The 21034-nt window shown below is 40.6% G+C and overlaps 1 protein-coding gene across 2 annotated transcripts in view; it reads right to left on the reverse strand.

Annotated features, from left to right (window-relative positions):
* COG5 (component of oligomeric golgi complex 5) overlaps positions 1-21034 on the reverse strand; it is a 413551-nt gene that overhangs the window by 253467 nt on the left and 139050 nt on the right. For both annotated transcript variants that reach the window (XM_077264784.1, XM_077264785.1), the window contains exon 7: positions 17966-18096. In XM_077264784.1, coding sequence (XP_077120899.1) covers positions 17966-18096 — 131 coding nt within the window. The remainder of the gene's footprint in view (positions 1-17965; positions 18097-21034) is intronic.

The raw sequence follows: 21034 nt of genomic DNA on the forward strand, positions 1-21034 counted from the left end.
AAAAAAAAATCACCCCCTCTTCAGTTTTTTTTACCTGTTTGTATGACACAAAAATACAAGCCCGTACAGGACCCCAGAGGCTGTGGGTTTCGGTAAAATGGCGTGACAGTCGGTGGCCTATATACCCTTTTTTAATATTGTCCAAATGTTCCTTCCCTCTTGTTGATAATTATCCTTTTGTGAGTCCTACATATATTTTATTGCACGGACATTGAATCATTTAGATCACCCTGGTCATTTGACACGTAATAGCTTCTTTAATATAAAATTGATTTGACTCAAGAGTTAGTAAAAGTGGCCTGAAGGGTTTTCTGGATCTTGGTCAGAGTACAGCAGGAACAATTCCCATATGGGAGAAAACCTTTTTTTGTGTTAAAATTTATTTTAAGGGTAAGACATCTCAAAGGGTCGTCCTACATTGGATTCTTAAATTGGGTTCTAACTTGACTGTAGGGGCTATAAGGTTGCCTATGGTCTGGGCTTCTCTATATAAACCTTGCATGATCTGGTAATAGCCCCCCAATAATTCTATCCTGTTTAAGGATTGACCAATGTTTTTCAATAATATTTCTGAATAAATTATGGTTAACATGGTATTGAGTAATTATGGTTAATTGGTTAATTTGATGAGCAATGCTTGATGTTCCATTTATTATTTTTTCTTTGTTTTTCAAATTACCTCTTGGAATAGCGAGGACATCCTTTATGGATTTTTCCAGATTTTTTTCACTATAGCCTTTGCTCATAAACTGTTTAACGTGTTTAGTTTCTATGGCATAATCCTCCAGGTTGGTGCAGTCACTTGTGAATACGTGTGAATTGGCCCTTCGGGATGTTAGTGAGCCGGACAGGTAGGTGACAGCTAGTGATGTGGATAAAACTAAGTCCACATCTTTCCGATAACATTTTGTGGCAAGGTGATTTTGGTCTACTTATATGGTTAGATGTAAAAAGTTAACGCTTGTTCTGCCGATACTCGGGGAGAATTCCAGGCCAAAGTAATTCATATTCAATTCTGTGAAAAATAGTTTAAGGTCATCCAGGGACCCTTCCCAGACAAATAAGAGGTCGTCGATAAATCGTTGCCAAAGAACTAGAGTTTTTGATAAAGCTGATTTTCTGCACAATTTGTACACCAAGTAAGTAAAGTTTTTTTCATTACAATTTTGAGTGCAGTTTTTTTCACATGCATTTTTATCTCGTTTTTGAAGCTGCAGTTTTGTCTCTTGCTGGTATGCCATGTTTAAAAGCTGGTTTGGTTTTTGCACTTCCTGGTGTTTGACTTTGGTAAAACTTAGACATGTGCGGATTATATGTGTTTTTAATGCGTTTATGATTAAGCGGTAATGTTTCTCCTTGTGGAGAGTAACATGCCTGGCATGCCAGTGTAAAAAGGCTTATACGCCTTGCAAAGGACCTCTGGGAAAATTAAATATGCAAATTTCTTCTTTAAAGAGGAAGAAGGCTTGAACTCTTCCACCTATTGGAACCAGTCACTATCGACCCTTTAATGAGCCTTTCCATATGACTTAAGGTACCTTCACACGAAACGACATCGCTAGCGATCCGTGACGTTGCAGCGTCCTGGCTAGCGATATCGTTTCGTTTGACACGCAGCAGCGATCAGGATCCTGCTGTGATGTCGCTGGTCGCTGAATAAAGTCCAGAACTTTATTTGGTCGTCCGATCGCTGTGTATCGTTGTGTTTGAAAGCAAAAGCAACGATACCAGCGATGTTTTACACTGGTAACCAGGGTAAACATCGGGTTACCAAGCGCAGGGCCGCGCTTAGTAACCCGATGTTTACCCTGGTTACCAGCGTAAAAGTAAAAAAAACAAACAGTACATGCTCACCTCTGCGCGTCCCCCAGCGTCTGCTTCCTGACACTGACTGAGCGCCGGCCCTAAAGTGAAAGTGAAAGCACAGCGGTGACGTCACCGCTGTGCTGTTAGGGCCGGAGCTCAGTCAGTGTCAGGAAGCAGACGCTGGGGGACGCGCAGGTGAGCATGTACTGTTTGTTTTTTTTACTTTTACGCTGGTAACCAGGGTAAACATCGGGTTACTAAGCGCGGCCCTGCGCTTAGCAACCCGATGTTTACCCTGGTTACCCGGGGACCTCGGCATCGTTGGTCGCTGGAGAGCGGTCTGTGTGACAGCTCTCCAGCGATCAAACAGCGACGCTGCAGCGATCGGCATCGTTGTCGCTATCGCTGCAGCGTCGCTTCGTGTGAAGGTACCTTTAGGATAAAAGTAAAACCAGAATCTCAGTTTGCACAAACGATGTTCAAATTGTCATGTACACACTTCTCAGCACGTGACAAGGGGTGCGCCCACACAGGTTAATTTATATCCTCTCACTCAATCTTGCACTCAACCTCTGTTATAAGCTGCAAAGTGAGCAGAAATCACACCCTGATAATGTCCACACACAATGGCTACAAAACACATTCAACAAATACACGGGGTGATGATATTGTGGTCAATGTAATCCCAGGATTACCTCCCCACTGCAAGCAAAGACACATGGGGTGAGCGAGCGGTGCGTCCGAGTTAACTGCACTAATAGACACTGTAGCATGGATTTCTATGGAGAACGGAAGTCTAATAATGGCCGATAGGTCTGCCAAAATAAAATCCTTAGAGACACAAAACAATAGAGAGGGAAGATTCAAGATCCAATAGGCAAGTGAACAGTAAAAAAATGAACCTGTATAAAGTTGGGCTAGTACACGGAATAACTCAGAGTTGCTGGGACACCTACACCTCACAGCCAAGAGTGTGCAGCTTTGGTGCTGCTATGGAATGAACAAACAAGAAAGCAAGTGATAAAAAAAGAAGGAAAATTAATTGAAAAACACTACAAAAAGAGTTTTGGGGTAAGATTTGCACCTTCTTCAGGAGAGAAACTGAGGGATGTGTAAATCTTGCACCAAACTGCATTGCTTTTTATTTTTCAATAATTACCCCTTCCTTTTATCACTTGATTTTTTTGTCCATTCCTTAGCAACACCAGGCACAAGGCTGCACACCCTTGGCTATTCCCATTTGATGGTCCAAAGCCTATCAGATCCTTACTCTGGCAGAACCTAGTAGGCTGCCTGTCTATACAGTGCGGAGTATTATCAATGCGATCATTAGGTCGTATATTGAGGTCCCCTTGTAGGACAAATAAATGGAAATAAATAAAATAGTTTAATCCAGAAAATAAAACAGATTTTTTTGGTATTGCTGTGTCCATAAAAATCCGTTGAAATCTTATAATTATTTGGCCTGCAGGGTGAAAAAGAAGGAAAATGCCAGAACAATATGCAAGACCTGCCTCTTCTGTTCACCAAGGCTCACAAAAAAATGAAATAAAACGTGATCAAAATACCAAACATGCCCAAAAGATGGTACCAATGAAAACTGCATACAACCTCCTATAGCTCAGTTGAAAAGTAATCAAATGTTAATAAAACAATATAATTTTGGTATCACTGCAAAAAAACCAAGCCCTCGTAGTATGGCTAAGTCGCTAAAAATCAAACAAAAAAAACAACAAAAAACGTATGGCTCTGGAACAAAAAAAAAAAAGAGGTTAGGACATAAAAAATAAGTTAGGCCTGATCCTTAAAAGGTTAAAATAAATGTATTTAATGTAAGCAATTGGTAACTATAACCTCTTCATATGCTACAAGCAATATTTGCTTCCCTCAGCAGGTTCAGAAAAGCACAAGCTGAGTGTGAAACACTGTTGATGTTGCTGTGGAGCTGTGCAATCGAAAAATCAATTGTCTGAACGAGCGGCACCTCCATCTGCTGCCCGGGGACCAGGGAGGGAACCGAGCGCTGCCACATGCCGAGCCACACTGCCTGCTCGCCGTTCCCATCCCCCACACCTGTGCAATATGCCGGCTCCTTCAGTGAAACCGCGCACAATTTCTTCTGAAGAAACATCATTTAGGAACTTGCTTTGGAAAGCGCTTCCTTATTTTTTTTTTTAACGCAGTGACCCTTCATAACCCAGCTAAGTATGAAGCCAAACTATACACAGACTAAAACACTGCCGGTGGATGGATGAATACGCAGTGATACGGGAATGGCTTAAATCAATTTACAAAAGTGTTCTTTACGGAATCTTGTTGTACCCTTGCTTTCCCCAACATTGACACAGAAAGACAAGCCCACTCGCTCAGCACAGCCGTGCCAGGGGTCAGCCTACACAAAGCCGCTTTTGAGGAGCCATTTTCGCTGTCATTTACACATTGTCTGCTGACAACTGCATCTTCACTGAAAGTAGGGGTGCTATTTTCAGGAAAGAAAGAAGTATTTTAACCCCTTCACCACAATGGGATTTTCCATTTTTTTGCATTTTCGTTTTTTGCTCCCCTTCATCTCAGAGGCATAACTTTCTTATTTTTCTATCAATATGGCCACATGAGGGCTTGTTTTTTGTGAGACAAGTTGTACTTTTGAACAACACCATTGAGTTTAAGGCAAAGTGTACTGGAAAACGGGGGAAAATCCAAGTGTGGTGAAATTGCAAAAAAATGCAATCCCACAATTGTTTTTTTTTTTTTACAATGTTCACTAAATGCTAAAACTGACCTGCGATTAGGATTCTCCTGGTCATTATGAGTTTGATACCAAACAAGTCTAGGTTCTTTTTCATTTAAGTGCTGAAAAAAATTCTAAAGTTAGGGGGAAAAAAAGGCGAAATTTTCAGAGATTCATAGCGTCTCCATTCTTCAGGATCTGGAGCAGGGTGAGGGCTTATTTTTCGTGTGCCAGGTTGATGTTTGTATCAATACAATTCTTGGGTACATACAATCTTTCGATCGCCTGTTATTGCATTTTATTGCAGTGTTGCGGCGACCATAAAATGTAATTCTGGCTTTTGTTTTCTGTACTTGTTACACCATTTATTAATCAGATTAATTCTTATATTTTGATAGCTCGGGCGTTTCTGACAGTGGCAATACCAACCGTGTATTTTTTAACGTTTTATCTTGAATGAGGCAAAAGGTGGGATATTTGAACTTTTATATTTTTTTTGTATTTTTAAAAATATATTTTTTTTTTACTTTTCACTTACTTCAATAGTCTCCTTAGTAGACTTGAAGCTACCATCTTTAGATTGCTTGTGCTACACATAGCAGGGCCTCAGTCCTGCTATGTGTAGTAGAAATTATCATCTGCTATGAACGCCGGCTACGGGGCGGTGCTCATAGCATATCTTCAATAACAACCACGGGGAGTCTCCTGCAGACCACTGGTTGTCATGCCAATGTGACAGGGGCGCCAATGGGTGGGGATATATGACGCACTTCCGTTGTGCACATGTTAAATGCCGCTGTGAAAGATTGACAGTGGCATTTAACACTTAACAGCCGCAGGTGGATCCCAATTCCATCTGTGGCTGTTAGGGGCACATGACAGCTGACTGAATCAGCTATCATGTGCTTGAAAAGATACGGACTCCGCACCGGAGCCCACATCAAAGAAAGGAGGCGACCTATGACAAACCTATATGTCTTAAGTCGTAAAGGGGTTAAAGGGAAGCTGTCAGCAGGTTGTTATACCTCAAACCTATGTCGTCTAGGCAGAGTCGCAGTAATGTTGATTAAGTCCATACTTTTGTTTTAGAAATCATAGTTTTAATTTTCGAGAAATCCATAGGCTAACTTTTATGTAAAAGAAACACAAATGCAGTGGGGAGGCTCTCCGGCCACTCTACCTATTTCGCTGCCTGCAACCTGCCTCCTCTCTGTGACTTCAAAACTCAAGCTCGCTCTCAGGCGCCTTCATTCCCTGGGGCGACACATGCACAGTGAGGATCTAATGGTTGTTGCGATAGCTGGACCATAGAGCTGTACATGCGCCACACCAAGGAGTGACATCATGTGTGCGAGATATCAGGCAGAGGAGACAAGAATGAGAAGCTAGAGAGCTAAAAGTACATTGCCAGCCCCCTTGCACTAACCGCACATTTGCATAAAATATTTTCTAATTGATTTCTCAAAAATGGAAACAATGATTTGTAAAACAAAAGTATGAACTTAATCAGTATTACTGCGACTTTACATGGATGACATTAGTTTGGGGTATAGAACCTGCTAACAGGTTCCCTGTAAGGAAAAATGAATCGTGTAATAGCAGGAAGTAAAAGGGCCAGTTTGGGTGACTGATATATAAGCCAGACTACATTCCGGTGTCATTTTGCTTTTTTTACAATGTAGTAGAAACAAAGATTGTCATGATTTATAGTGGGATAACACTTTATTTCCATGAAAGACTACTGACTAAGTTCTAAAATCTAAAACATGGTGTTTTTTATGGAAAGGGAATGAGAAATCTGCTGCGATATCTCAGAGTAATAAATATGTTAGGAGCAAAATAAATAGCTAGGGAGTGATAAAACGCAATAGATAAAAATAGATATGAAAGCTGTGAATTAAATATACGACACACCAAATTTCACTGCTATAGACACATACCAGCAGCAAATGAGCATTCGAACAATAAATCTGAGAATGTTGCACATCGTAGTAGTGGCTAACAAACCCTGATATGGTAGCCAGAAACATAAGACACAAGACTGAAGATGAGCGAACCAGACACTTGGTGACCGGGAGTGAGATAGAGACACTTTCTAGCTCCAAAGTTGGAGGAGGTGGTGTGTGGGGGGGGGGGGGGGTTTCAGATTCATGTACAATTCTGGCATAGTAGCATAGGCCCCACTTTCGATATCTTGGGCCCACTAGCTATAAAACATTAAAACATGTCACTATGTAACACAACTTAATTGTACATTTCGTCTTTCATGGTTCAAAATCCAAAACAAAGCAACTTACTTATCATTGAGCCCACAATCCTAAAAGTCCATAAACTGCGTGAAGATTTAGCCTCTTAGTTATGTTTTCTCTACTGGTGTACAGAATTTAGGATTTTTTACCCAGCAGATAATCCCTATAGCCAGTTTCCTCTGGAGCCAGTAAGCCACTTTTATATTGCAGAATCTTGGTCAATATTACGCATCAGTATTTGTTCACCAAAACAAAACAGGATCCAACATACAGAAGACGGGCTAATGTTTTAAATATGCTGTTTCACTATATTTTCTTCTGGTTCAGGCTGACAAATAATGATGCAAGACACTGACCAAAAAATGTCATGTGAAAGTGGCCTTAGGATTAATTGAAAAAAACAAATGCATACAAGACTTGCTTGTCAAAAAAGTGAAATATTATTCTGAATGCGCTAAACAAATTATTTGAAAAATGAATGCCCGGTTGAATATGAGTCCGTGAGCAATTTGCAAAATAAGAAAATAAGTAGTAATTTAAAACTTCGGTAACTATTTAGGCTATGAACATATGGTGTACGATCTATTACCCATGAACGGATATGCGATTAATTACTATGCATCTGTTCAAAGGGTCAATTTGAAAGTAAACCAAGAATAACTCCATTAAAATGTATTTATTTTCAGGTGCCTGGAAATCATTCCTGTCCTTAATGTCACTTTTCTTATTCTGTACGATCCCTGCAAGATCCAACAAGCAGAAAGTGTGAAACAAATTCTAGACATCTACGTCAGACTCTCATTGACAGATCACATCCACAACTTCCTGGGCAATTGAACCTGCTCATTTTGGCACAAGACTATCTGCATTTTGGTGGCATTGGCAATCACAGCATTCTATTTGGGTCTGGACCTAGATTCTGGTGCTTCTGGATTTGCTAGGTCTTTCTTATAAAAAAAAAATCACAATGATTAGTGAAGACTTTTTCATGGCATCTAACGATAAGAGTTTTCATAAGAAAGCTGAGCAATGACAAAATACTCATTAAAATATCACAATAAATTTTTATTATTAGTTAAAAAAAAGGACATACCGTAATTTAAAAACAACTGAAAGTACACAACATGCATATACCCAAAAGAGGGTGTAGATCAAGGGGCTCTAACACACTGCTCCCAAAGGAATTTGTGCAGCCCACAGCTAGGGCTGGGCTAGGCTGGGTAGCACAGGCGCAGCTATTGGAGAGGCCATTACCATGTGTAACGGAAATATATAATCAATATGGGATGGAATAACAGCAGTAGAGTTACATTTAGTTCACAAAAGGGTGACACTGGATATATCAGTATTGTAAGAACAATCCTGTAGGTGTCAAACATGGCACCTCAGCTCCTGGACAGAGTTTCAAAGAGAAACAAATGGTCTGGAACTACGCAGAATATTTCCAATTTACAGTATATAGAAGAGTTGGGGGAGATGCGGTATATTTGAAATGAAAAACCCACTGTCCAGTCACAAACAGCAATTTTTAAATAGTCCAATCCAGGTCATCCAGGAAATATGAGCCCTGGACCAGGCATATAAAACCTGGGTTGCACAAAAGAAAGTTGTTCACATGTGAGGGCCTGCCTACGCCGGAGTGATCCATAATTCATTTCTCCTTCCCTCAAGGAAACAGAAGATAACTGTAGATGAAAATGTTTAGATATTTGTTATTTCTCCCTTTTTAATTTAAAAACTGTTTTGCATAATTGTGTGTCATTTTATTTTTATCTTTTTATATATTTAATTGTAAGCACTGCATATTTTTATATTGAACCTTAAAATCTTTAATAAGTTTGATCCTTGTATGCTCTAAAGAATCCATAGCATTTCAGAGAATGTGTGCCCTATTTTGATTGTCTGACAGTAACATATTTCATGGACTCATCATCCCGTGTGTTTGATGAGTGTGTTTGGTGGCAGCGTGTTACATAACCGGGGTGTGTGGACTTTGTTCTAGACTGTAAAGGGAGCATAAGGCCGGGGACACACTGGTGCGAGATACGGCCGAGTCTCGCTGGTTAAAAGCAAGCTGTGGCACCTGCACTCCGGAGCGGAGCGTGCAGCTGTATAGCAATACATGGAGCTGCACGCTCCGCTCCGGAGTGCCGCTGCCACTGCTTGCTTTTAACCAGCGAGACTCGGCCGTATCTCGCACCAGTGTGTCCCCGGCCTAAATCATGCCCCGACAGGGGATGAGTTCTTGATTGAGTGAGAGAAGATTTGCAGATGCACCCCACGTCATGTGCTGAGAAGTGTGTACGTGGCACTAGGTCTTTAAATGTGTTGGGTACTATCCCAGAAAAATAGAAACAGCCATGCAGTATACCATCATGCTATATTTAGGGGGCTTTGTTATCACCATAATGTATATAGGGGCTGATTTATAGTAACATCAGATAATATAAATGTTGATATAAGGTGGTCTAAAATGCCCCTGTTTAAATGTAAAGTTTCTCTCATGTAAAAAAAAAAATCATGCCAAGAAGAATCATTTCAGAACTATGTCCACCCATATTCTGTATAATTCAACTGAAAAACAAACTGAAATAATTTTGGAGGGGGGAAATAAAAAGAGCAAAGCTAAAAAATGGTTGTTGCAAGTTGGGGATGTGCCTGTAATCAGAATTAGCCAATCACATTTAACTTCATGATACACAGCTGCCATTTACGGTAACTGCTTCACCCAAGGGCCATTTTCAGTTTATTTTATTCCCCTTTTTCCAAAAGTCGTAACTTTTTAATTTTTCCATCAATATGGCATTGTAAGGGCTTGTTTTTTGCGAGACGAGTTGTATACTTCAATTACACTGTTATGCATGCAGGTGGCGCATGTGGTTTGTGGACCCACTGTGTCACGGACCAGACCTAACCTGGAGGGGCATGACTAACAGCTAATTTGGAGCCTCTAATCGTGAAGTCAGGCTTGTGCGGCAAGTAGCTGCAAGGTACCACTCCAGGGCGGCGTCAGGCAGTAGCAACTGACCCCAAGGGTCTAAGCCGTTCATCAAGACTCCTGGACAGGGCAGGAAATCCACTGGAACAAGTTCAGATTGTGTAGACAGGATGGCCACTTGGGACCGGCTCAGACTCAGCAGACAGGATGACCACTTAAGACAGGATCAGACTGGGTAGTCTCCAGACAGACGGGACGGCTACAGGGACAGGTTCAGACTGTACAGTCTCCAGACAGGAGACGGGACGGCCACAGGGACAGGTTCAAACTGTGCCGACAGGAGGGCCATATGGAAAGGTTCAAACTGTGCTGTCACCAGATAGACGGGCTGGCCACAGGGACAGGTTCAGACTGCCGTCTACCGCGAGGAGACAGGACGGCCACAAAAACAGGTTTAGATTGTGCAGACAGGACAGCCACAGGAACAAGTTCAGACTTTGCAGTCTCTGGATAGCAAACGGGACATTGGTTTCAGGAAACAGTTCAGGTACTGCCGATACAGTTTCAAGGTATGGACACCGCCGAAGTGGACACAGGAACAAGGACTAACTATACTAGACTAATGAGACACAGGATACGGGAAACATTAACAGCCTAGAGATGGAGGACCTCGCAACATACAGTTGCCATCACTAAACCACCTAACAGTAACAATAGGGCCTGCTCATGCACCTCCCTATTGGGGAGGGTGTCTTTTATACAAGATGTCTCCCAGCTATTGACTGATTTTTTTTTAAAACTAACTTTTATTGATTTTTAAAATATATATGGAAATGTACATTCAAACACATTTTCTTAACTTACAAATTCGTAATTTCAGTTTTTTGATTACCACATTACAGATAGTAAAGGTCAAAATACAGAATAAACAACACAAACTCCCCACTACCCTCCCTCTTCCCAGATATGCAGGAAATAGTTGTACATTTCTTGTGTGCTCCTCTCCTTTCTTTTCATACATCTTCTTAACCCCTTAAGACATCACTGATTTTACTGTATAGTGTACTGAAAAATGGGGAAACAAAAAACTAAGTGCGGTGAAACTGCAACAAAATTGCAATTCCATAATTATTTCTTGCTTTTTTTTATTTACAATGTTCACTATATGCAAAGAAGAAACAGAGAACGCAAACAGCCATATGGTCCCATAAAAGATAAATATTTATTAATAAACATTAAAACACCAAACAAGATACAGAGATGCAGTACAGGGAATGAATATACGTTTCCTAGTGGCCATATATAGTGGGCCAGAAGAGCCAACCCATAGTCCGTGCAAACATAATTATAGGAAATTTAGGGACAGTACCCATACCTAATGCCAAATGTGCACATATTCGCAAGGCAAGAGCCTACACAAGGGAAACATTACATGTCATATTAAATAAATTAACATACCCAACAAAGGCACCACGGACAAAATAGGCAGGCAGTCAGGCCCGACCCCAACGCGCGTTTCGGAGCGGACAGCTCCTTCATTTATATCCACTACAATATCTTAGACCTTACACACACCTCTGTGAAGAACTATAGAACATCTACAGTTATTATTGCTTCAAATGCAATTTTATATAGAGACCATATCAGCTATGTGAAATAAAAGCTAATAATGTATGGCACTTCTTATAAGCGCAAATACATTTCTTAGTCTTTCTAAACTTCATTGGCTACTGTGCACATTACTAAGAGAAAATGTTGAAATTCTGCTCAGATACAAAGGGTTAGGAATCTGACATAATAGCTGCACAGTTACAATCATTACCTGTTCTGCAGCATCAGATGAAGACATCTGAAATGGTGTTAAAAGATAATAAATGAGGTGCACAGTGGGGAACAAAAGGATGAAGCTCAAACAATCTGATATACAACTAGATGAACAGACAGACTGGAGAAGAGGGATGAATCAATATGTCAATAATTACTAGTCAGCTAGTCACAGACGGACTAAATCCCACCAAAGCTTTTTTTGATATGCTGAGGACAAGGTTGGGCTGTCACTCAATACATGTCACATTATATCTGAATATTCTATTGCACCATGATCCTATATATTTGATCGCAAGACAATTCTGGAACCTTTGTTTGTAATAAAACGCATATTCTATATTAATATTGTATTGCTTATTATTGAGCAGATCAAACCCCTATAAGTTACTGCTTTTTACGATAAGAAATACATCATAATGCTCCTACAATTCAGCCCTTGCACTACGATCTACAGCTCCCCCAAAAACAGCATGATGTCCCCACAAGACCCAGGCACAGTATGACACACCCATTGTCCCAAACACAGCAAGATAGTCAGTATGCTGGATCCCACCACCCCTCATATAGTATAATGCTCCCAGACACAAGATGATGCCCTAAAGCCCCCCAAAATTGAGATCCCACACAGTATGATTCCAAAGAGCCCCCAACATAGAGTGATGACCACCACACTATGATCCTCCACAGCCCCCGCAACACAATCTGATGGGTCCACACCCTGAGGAGGCAAATATCTGTTAAATCAGATAGGGGTGGGTAAGATGGCACCAGCGTGCCGTCCTAAATTTGCCAAGATTTGTTCTAATCTATTTTCACCTTTATTTGCTTTACTAATTAAAGGTTTGTTACCGAAATCACAATGTGGCCTTGTATTTAATTTGTGCCAATATAATTCCATCTTAAATCTGCCAGTGATGCACATATCATCCCCCAAAGGATGCCCCTCCAGGCTCTATTTACCATCTGACTGTCATTGGAACTGTCTGTTGGTAGTTCCAGTGCTCTTGGTCAATCTTGCAGCCTCTCTTAGCTCGCTTTCTGCCAGCATAACTCAGCTCTGGGACGTGTCTAGAATGGGAGTTTCTCCTGTGAGGGATGATGTTACTAGAAGAGGCAGAGCCTCCTTTATTACAATGCAGAGCTCATGCCATGAAGCAATAGTATGTGTCAGTAATGGTAACTAAGAAGAGAGATATAGCGGGTGAAATAAGTATTGAACCCATCACCCAATTTTCTAAGTAAATATATTTCTAAAGGTGCTACCGACATGAAATTATCACCAGATGTTGGTAACAACCCATCCCCCAATGGGCAAAGAAATCAAACCATAGATGTCCATGAATTAAGTTATGTGTAATAATGAGAAATGACACAGGAAAAAGTATTGAACACACTCGTTGAAATTTAAACAACACTTTGAACAAAAGCCTTTGTTGGTGATGACAACTTCAAGACGCCTCTACTACAGAGAAACTAGTCGCATGCATTGCTCATGTATGACTCTGGCCTATTTTTCCACAAAAATACTCTTCAAATCTTGAAGGTTCCTTGGGTTCCTTATGAACTCTGAGCTTTAGTTCCTTCCATAAATTTTCTACTGGATTCAGGTCAGGTGATTGGCTGGGCCATTCTAACAGCTTTATATTCTTTCTGTGAAACCAATTGGGAGTGAGTCTCCTTGGCTGTGTGTTTGGGATTGTTTTCTTGCTGAAATACCCACCCTTATTTCATATGCATCATCCGAGTAGATGACAGCAAATTTTTATCTAGAATGTCTCGGTACATTAGTCTAATCATCCTTCCTTCAAACATATAAAGTTTGCCTGTGCCGTATGCTGAAAATCAGCCCCACACAATGATGTTCCCACCTGCAAACTTCACTATTGGCATAGGATTTTGGGGGTGATATCCTGTGCATGTTTTGGCCTCCAAACATGTTGTGTGCTATGGCACCCAAATAGTTAAATTTTTTCTCATCTGACCTGTATTTCACAGGCCTGTCTAAATGTAGTTGAGCAAACTTTAAATGTGCTTGAACATGCTTTTTATTCAGAAATGGAATTGTGTGAAGTGAGTATGCATAGAGGCCATGGAGGTTGAATGCATTACTTATTAGTTTTCTTTGAAACAATTGTACCTGCTGATTCTAGATCTTTCTGTAGTTCTCTACAGGTGGTTCTTGGTCCTTGGACAACCCTTCTGATAATTTTTTTTGCTTCTCTGTCTGAAATCTTGCGAGGAGTACCTGGTTGTGGCCGGTGTCTGCTGAAATGATGTTCTTTGCACTTCTGAATTATAGCCCCAACAATGCTCACTTGAGCCTTCAATAGTTTAGAAATTCAGCATGTTTTGGAATAATAAGGTTGAAATGATCTTGAGACCGTTCATAGAGGGCTGAGAGGAGAGATATACTACAGGATGAGGGTAACCATGAGTGGAGAAAAAGTTTTGGTGTTATCATTAATATTTTCTGAAAAAAGGCCAAGAAAGCAAAAATTCTGCTGGGTCATGTAAAATTTTGAGCACAACTGTATTGTGGGACTGTAAAGAGATATACTGCAAGATGGGACTGAGTATAGAGGGAGCTAAGAAAAGTATAATATTACAGGATAAGGATGTATGGAAAAAGCTGAAAAGAATGATATACTCCAGGATGGGGCTGAGAGGAGTTGAGCTGTGCTTGTTTTTTGCTGCTGAGAGATCAATTAAGTAAAACATCAAATGCTGCTCTGTTGATGTATATGACAGAAGATTATCCTCTGCCATATGCATCAAAAGGGTGGCATTTTCAGTTTCATTTCACTGCATTTCACTGATTTTTCAACAACCAACAGTAGAGTTGAGCTCTGCTGAAAATAAACTAACAATGATGTAGAACTACAGTATACATGCAGCTACAATTATGTAGATGAAAAAAAAATTCACTAAGGTCCCAAACATGTGATTAGGAAATGAGTAAAGGATCTGGCATATCAAATTTTAGACTGCCGATCCTTTTGTTCTCCATGAAATAAGCAGACACAGATGTCTGGTAGTGGTTATCTCATAGAGTACTCCTATGTATGGGAGGAGATAGCTGCAGGCTGAACTATAGGTCCAACCATCATTAGGCTGACAATTATCTGATGTGTATGATTGGCTTTAGATTAGCTTGATAATTTGGAGAGGTAGGGCTAGTATGGAGAACACAGGAGAGAAGAGCAAGAGGTCTGCAGCACTGAGAAGAAGCAATTGTTGTTGGGAGATACGAATAGGACCACCCATTCAGTTATGTGAAGCTGGATGCAAAGAGTGGCAAAGAGAGATTAAAAAAAGACACAAAGGCACAGCAAAGAAACATTATGTTAGTCTGTACATTAAGTGTGCATTTACTGTGCATGTGAATAACTCCTTAAATATCTGAATCTTGAGCTACTGCCCATTATTAATAAAGAAGAATTGGGACCTTTTTAAGTTCATAGACAGAGACAAGCAAAATTCTATATAAAACTTAGCTCTAGAATTGGATTCAAGGCCGTCTATGGCTAAACTTGGAATTAAATAAGTAGAAATTTCGAACCAAGAAACTAATTAAAGGAGTTATTGAGTCTTTAACAAATGATGCTTCATCATATATAAGCACTCTTAAATATAAATATGTTCCCGAAAGGGTTAAGTAATTTTGTAATTTGCTGTTTATTAAAATTTGTAAGTTATTGAAATATTAACTTTTTTTTTATATATAGTTCAAGACCTAGTACAGTGCTTACAAGCTTTTTGCCACTGAGCTTGTAAGCACTTATTTGAAGCTGGACAGGATCACTGAAGTGCACAGTTAAGGCCAAATCCCAGCCAGCTTCAGCACAGTGTTTTCGATCTGAACAGAAAACAGCTTGTAAGCACTGCTGGACAGCACAGCAGCAGTAGTAGGTCGTCTAGGCAATGAGTTGTGTTGTGTATCCACTTTTTGGGCTCCCCTGGTGGTTGCTGGTGGTACTGGTGACTTGTTTGCACTTTGCTTCTTCTGTTCACCTGCTTCCATCAGTGTTTGGGAGTTTCCTATTTAGCCTTGCTCTCCAGTCATTTCCTTGCCGGTCATCATTGTAACCAGAGCCTTCGGTTGCATGTTCCTGCTACTAGTCTGCTGATCAGCTAAGTGGACTTTGTCCTTTTGTTTTGTACCTTTTGTCCAGTTTGCAGTTTTTGTAATTCTCTGTAGCTGGAAGCTCTTGCGGGCTGAAATTGCCACTCCTGTGTCATGAGTTGACACAGGAGTCTTAAAGTAATTTCAGGATGGTTTTTGAAAGGGTTTTCAGTTGACCGTGAAGTCCTCTTTTGTATCCTTCTGCTATCTAGTAAGTGGACCTCTCTTTGCTAAATCTACTTTCATACTGTGTATGTCTTTTCCTCTTAATTCACCGTTATTACATGTGGGGGGCTGCTATCATCTTTTGGGGTATTTCCCTAGAGGTAAGCCAGGTCTGTTTCTTCCTCTACCAGGCGTAGTTAGTCCTCCGGCTGGCGCGTGGCATATAGGAAGCCGTAGGTATGCTCCCTGGCTACTGTTAGTTGTGTGGTAGATTTAGCTCACGGTCAACTCGAGTTTCCATCACCCGAGAGCTCGTTCGTTACTTATGTGTTTTTTACGTTCCCTTGCCATTGGGAACCATGACAGAGTTGTAAACAAGAGAAAAGTGTCAATATCTTATAGAAAGGATGCAGATGTTAGTAACCAAAAAAATGATAAAGTGCTTGTTTTTTTACAAGCACTATTTGACAACAGCTATCTATGAATTTGGGAACAACCCTTTTATAAACTTTTCATGTGGGGACATTAACATTTTGAGCCACTACCACATAAAAACAACATATACTGGTAAGTATGGACTTTTTCAGTGATGTACTGGTACCCTATAGAAGCCTTTTATTTCTGCATTTATAAGACTAAGCATCACCCTCCTCATGGTTGATAGGTGTGTGAGTGGTTGCTTATCGGTACCTTGTACCTGTGTCATCTCCATCATATATCACAGGGTCCTGTATGCATTTTAACCATATATTAGTAAGTATGGTCTTTTCTCAGTGATGTGGTGTCAACATCTACATAAAAGTGTAATGGTCACATCATTGGCAACATCAGTAATATGGATATTATCAGACTGTTTCAGGCTATGTGCACACGTTGCGGATTCTCTGCGGATCCACAGCGTTTTTTGAGATGCAGAAACGCTGCAGATCCGCAATTGATTTACAGTACAATGTAAATCAATGAGAAAAAACAAAGCTGTGCACACGTTGCGGAAAATCCGCTGCGGATTAAAAGAAGTAGCAGGTCACTTCTTTTTTTGCAAATCTGCAGCGTTTTTGTACCCATTCCATTATAGAAATCCACAGGGGTAAAAAACGCAGCAAATCCGTAAAAAAAAACGCCGCAAAAACGCACAAAAAACGCGACAAATCTGCAGCTGCGTTTTCTGCCAGGAGAGGCAGAATCCGCACCAGAAATTCCTAAGGCTAATCCGCAACGTGTGCACATAGCCTAACATTTATATAAAGAACTCTAGAAATAAATCAAGTTGCTACCTTCGTGTTTGAAGGAGCTCTAAAAATACAAAAAGGAGTCTGGTTGCTATGGGCAACTGCACTACTTCTTAGCACGGTTTTAAAACAATTTTTCCAACAATCTATTTTGCTGTAGGGCATTGCAACATAGCTGGCTATATCGTAGTTCATACCAGTTTGGTTCCATATGGGTTAATTATTACTATCTTTTCTATGGTAGCTCCATTGGGTTTTGATGCAAATCAATTTAAGTAACTTTTTCAGATCCTTTCCCGATATGTAGTAGGTATAATAATAATATTGACAAATAGCTTCAATTAGAAATGTGTATAGTTCTTCTGATCTGCCATGTCACTTACCCCATGTGCAGGCATTGCAGTAGCTTAGGTATCCATGGTTACGACCACTCATATAGTGAGAGTTAGTTGTTAAAGGTCGTAACCATGAATACCTAAGCTACTGCGATGCCTTGCACATGGGGTAAGTGACATAGCGAATCAGAGGAACTATACTACATTTCTAATTGGAGATATTTGTTAATTTTATTACTACACCTACTAAATACTAGGATTATTGGGATAGGATCATGGAGATTGGAATACCCAAAGGTATATGCACCTACAAGGAATAGTAAAAAAAATATGTAGAGTTACATTTATTTATAGAGAGAGAGAGAGAGAGCTAGAAAGAGAGAGAGAGATGCGCACACTGAAGTACAGACAAAACAGAAGTGTTATCAACACGTACTGTTTCAATAAAGAATTGTCAAACATTTTGCAAGATGATATTTGGTGAGATTAGGTAGTGTAAGATAGAATATAATGGCTTAGAAATGGAAAAGTAACACAAATGAGAGTGAAAAGGGTTATTTACCTGGGTCTCAACTCCCTGCTCCAGCAGACGCTTTGCCTGGTTTTCGACTTCAAGGCGCGCTCTACCAATGAAAAGCAGATCGTTCTTGATAACCTCTATTCCTGAAAGGTCCACTCCTTGAGAAAGGTAGTCTAGAACACAGAAAATATGCTTTAAGTGGTAGCTTATTGGAGAGCTTGCTAATACATGTGTATTCTACATGCAGATCTAGAAATTACGGTCTTTATACTATTAAAACGGTTAAATTGTTATAAGACAAAGGTTCTCACCAGAATAAGACAGCTGATTGTAAAGAGGTCCTGCCAACTGTGTGAATCCTTGCATTAAGGAGGGAGTTGGACAATGATGACCCTGGAGGTCCCATCCAGCTCTAATATTCTAGGATTCTATGGACTCTACTGACATGTCGGATTTTCTTAAAACAGTTTTTTGGCAATTCAGAGGATCTTCTCTTTTCCTGCTAGAATTTTATGAATTCACAACTTGGTGTAACTAATTGGTGGTGTGCTCCTACATTAACCAATTAGTCCTAACACTGATGGAATTTTTATACTGGAAATTGAAAAAAAAAAACAGAAAAAAACTAAAATCACATCTTGATGGCTTTACTTAAAATCCATTGTACTGGTGTACAGAGGCGAAAATCTGAAACTTCTGTCACTGTCTTAATATTTCTAGACCAAACTGTACATGTCTCAATTACATTTTCTTTTGCTCAGGGGTAGTTAGATTGTCTTTCATGATGACTGTGTCAAGCTCCCGCTATGGTGGATTAGCCTGTTCATGTATTTCTTGTATTAAAGGTTAGCACAGCTATAGGAAGGTGGGACAGAAATACCAAGAGGTACAAGTGCATCTCACAAAATTACAATATCATCAAAAAGTTAATTTCTTCCAGTTCTTCAATGCAAAAAGTGAAACTCATATTATATAGAGTCATTACAAACAGAGTGATCGATTTCATGTGTTTATTTCTGTTAATGTTGATGATTATGGCTTACAGCCAATGAAAGCCCAAATCTCATTATCTCAGTAAATTAGAAAACTTTATAACACCAGCTTGAAAAAATGATTTTAAAATCTGAAATGTTGGCCTACTGAAATGTATGTTCAGTAAATGCACTCAATACTTGGTCAGGGCTCCTTTTCCATCAATTACTGTATCAATGCGGCATGGCAATCAGCCTGTGGCACTGCTGAGGTGTTATGGAAGCCTAGGTTGCTTTGATAGCAGCCTTCAGCTTGTCTGCATTATTGGGTCTGGTGTCTCTCATGTTCCTCTCGACAATACCCCATAGATTCTCTATGGATCTAAGGTCAGACGAGTTTGCTGGCCAATCAAGCACAGTGATACTGTGTTAGGGTTGGCGGAACGCACAGAGTATATATATATGTAATAATAGGTGAATTCGCAACCCGGGGTCCACCGTGCAGGAGAGTAGCCTGTTGCTAAAACTGGCGCCACTATATGGCGGTATAAGCAAACTCTGTTACTTCACAGATTCGAATAGATAGGAAAACGCTGTGCCCTGTTAACCTCACAGAGGATCACAGCTACCTAACTGAGCAGAGAGCAACCAGTGGTCACGCAGTCAGCAAAGAACACAAACACCTCCTCTCCGGTGGAGCCGGAATTCTAGTGGCAATACGCCAGCCCTGAATTCAAACACACAAAACTCCTCACCGGAGGTGCCGGTATTCTAGGGGCTTATTTCAGCCAAACCCTGACCTCATGCAGACATGACCACTAAAGCAGCAAAGCTCATGACATAGGTTGATACTAGCGCATAGCCGTGCGGCCATGCGAAACTTTTATAGCTGCAGCACACAAGGACCTTCCTAGTGGTCCAATAGGAACCACAACAGGACTTAAGCATGTGACCCTCGACCTCCAATGGGAGGTCGTCCCGTGGGCATGCTCAGTATAGGAAAAACAGGACTTAGTCCCAGAAAGACCTGCTTGCTGCTGAACATTGCTGGCTACAAAGGTAGAGCCTGGAAGGGCAGTAGCAACCAGTTGTCCAGTATCAGCCTGAGCCAGACGCTGGGACCGACATCTCCGCTGAGCAGGCTCCACTGCGACTGGAGGAGAAAGGGAGACCGCAGCAGACATGGCTCCAGAATTCCCCCTGTGCAGTGGCAGGAACTCGACACCTAACATACTGTTGTTTTTAAACTGTTTATTGGTACTTTTGGCAGTGTGGACGGGTGCCAAGTCCTGCTGGAGAATTAAATTTCCATCTCCAAAAAGCTTGTCAGCAGAGGGAAGCATGAAGTGCTCTAAAATTTCCTAGTAGATGGCTGCAATGACTTTTGTCTTGGTAACACAGTGGACCTACACCAGCAGATGACATGGCTCCCCAAACCATCACTGATTGTGGATACTTCACACTAGACCTTGGAAATCAAGGTCCCTGAGTCTGGAGGAAGAGTGGAGAGACAGACAATCCAAGCTGCGTGTGGTCTAGTGTGAAGTTTCCACAATCAGTGATGGCTTGGGAAGCCATGTCATTTGCTGGTTAACGTAGCCTAAAAATAACAACATAAAACAACACGTGAATCCTTTGTGCCTAGTTTTCAACTTTGTTATTTAGTGCCACTCAGCAGGGTATAAAATGTCTCCATCAAGATCACGTCTGGAAATAATTTTATTTTGTTTACTAGGACATCTGTAAAACAATGTTTGGTTACATTTTATTTTTGGAAAAGTGAAATGCAAGCCCTTTATCCATCCCATTAAAAGATCCATTGGAGATGTGGAACACGCTTTAGGAAGCACTTATTATGCTGACACCATTTGTCAGGAAATCAATGAATCAGAACAAAACTACGCAAACAAATATTTGTAAAATGGAAATGCCGTTTCCATCTGTGAACATCAATGCCTGTTTCATACATTACATTAGCTGGCAACTACAAAATTATACTTTAAGATAAAGACAAGCGAAAAATAATTACGGTATTTACTGGTGTATAAGCCGAGTTTTTCAGCACATTTTTTGTGCTGAAATCGCCCCTCTCAGCTTATACATGAGTCAATTGTCCCAGAGGGCCGGAGGGGGAGGGGGA

This window comes from Ranitomeya variabilis, chromosome 5 (assembly GCF_051348905.1).
Source record: "Ranitomeya variabilis isolate aRanVar5 chromosome 5, aRanVar5.hap1, whole genome shotgun sequence".
In the NCBI taxonomy this organism is placed as follows: Eukaryota; Metazoa; Chordata; class Amphibia; order Anura; family Dendrobatidae; genus Ranitomeya; species Ranitomeya variabilis.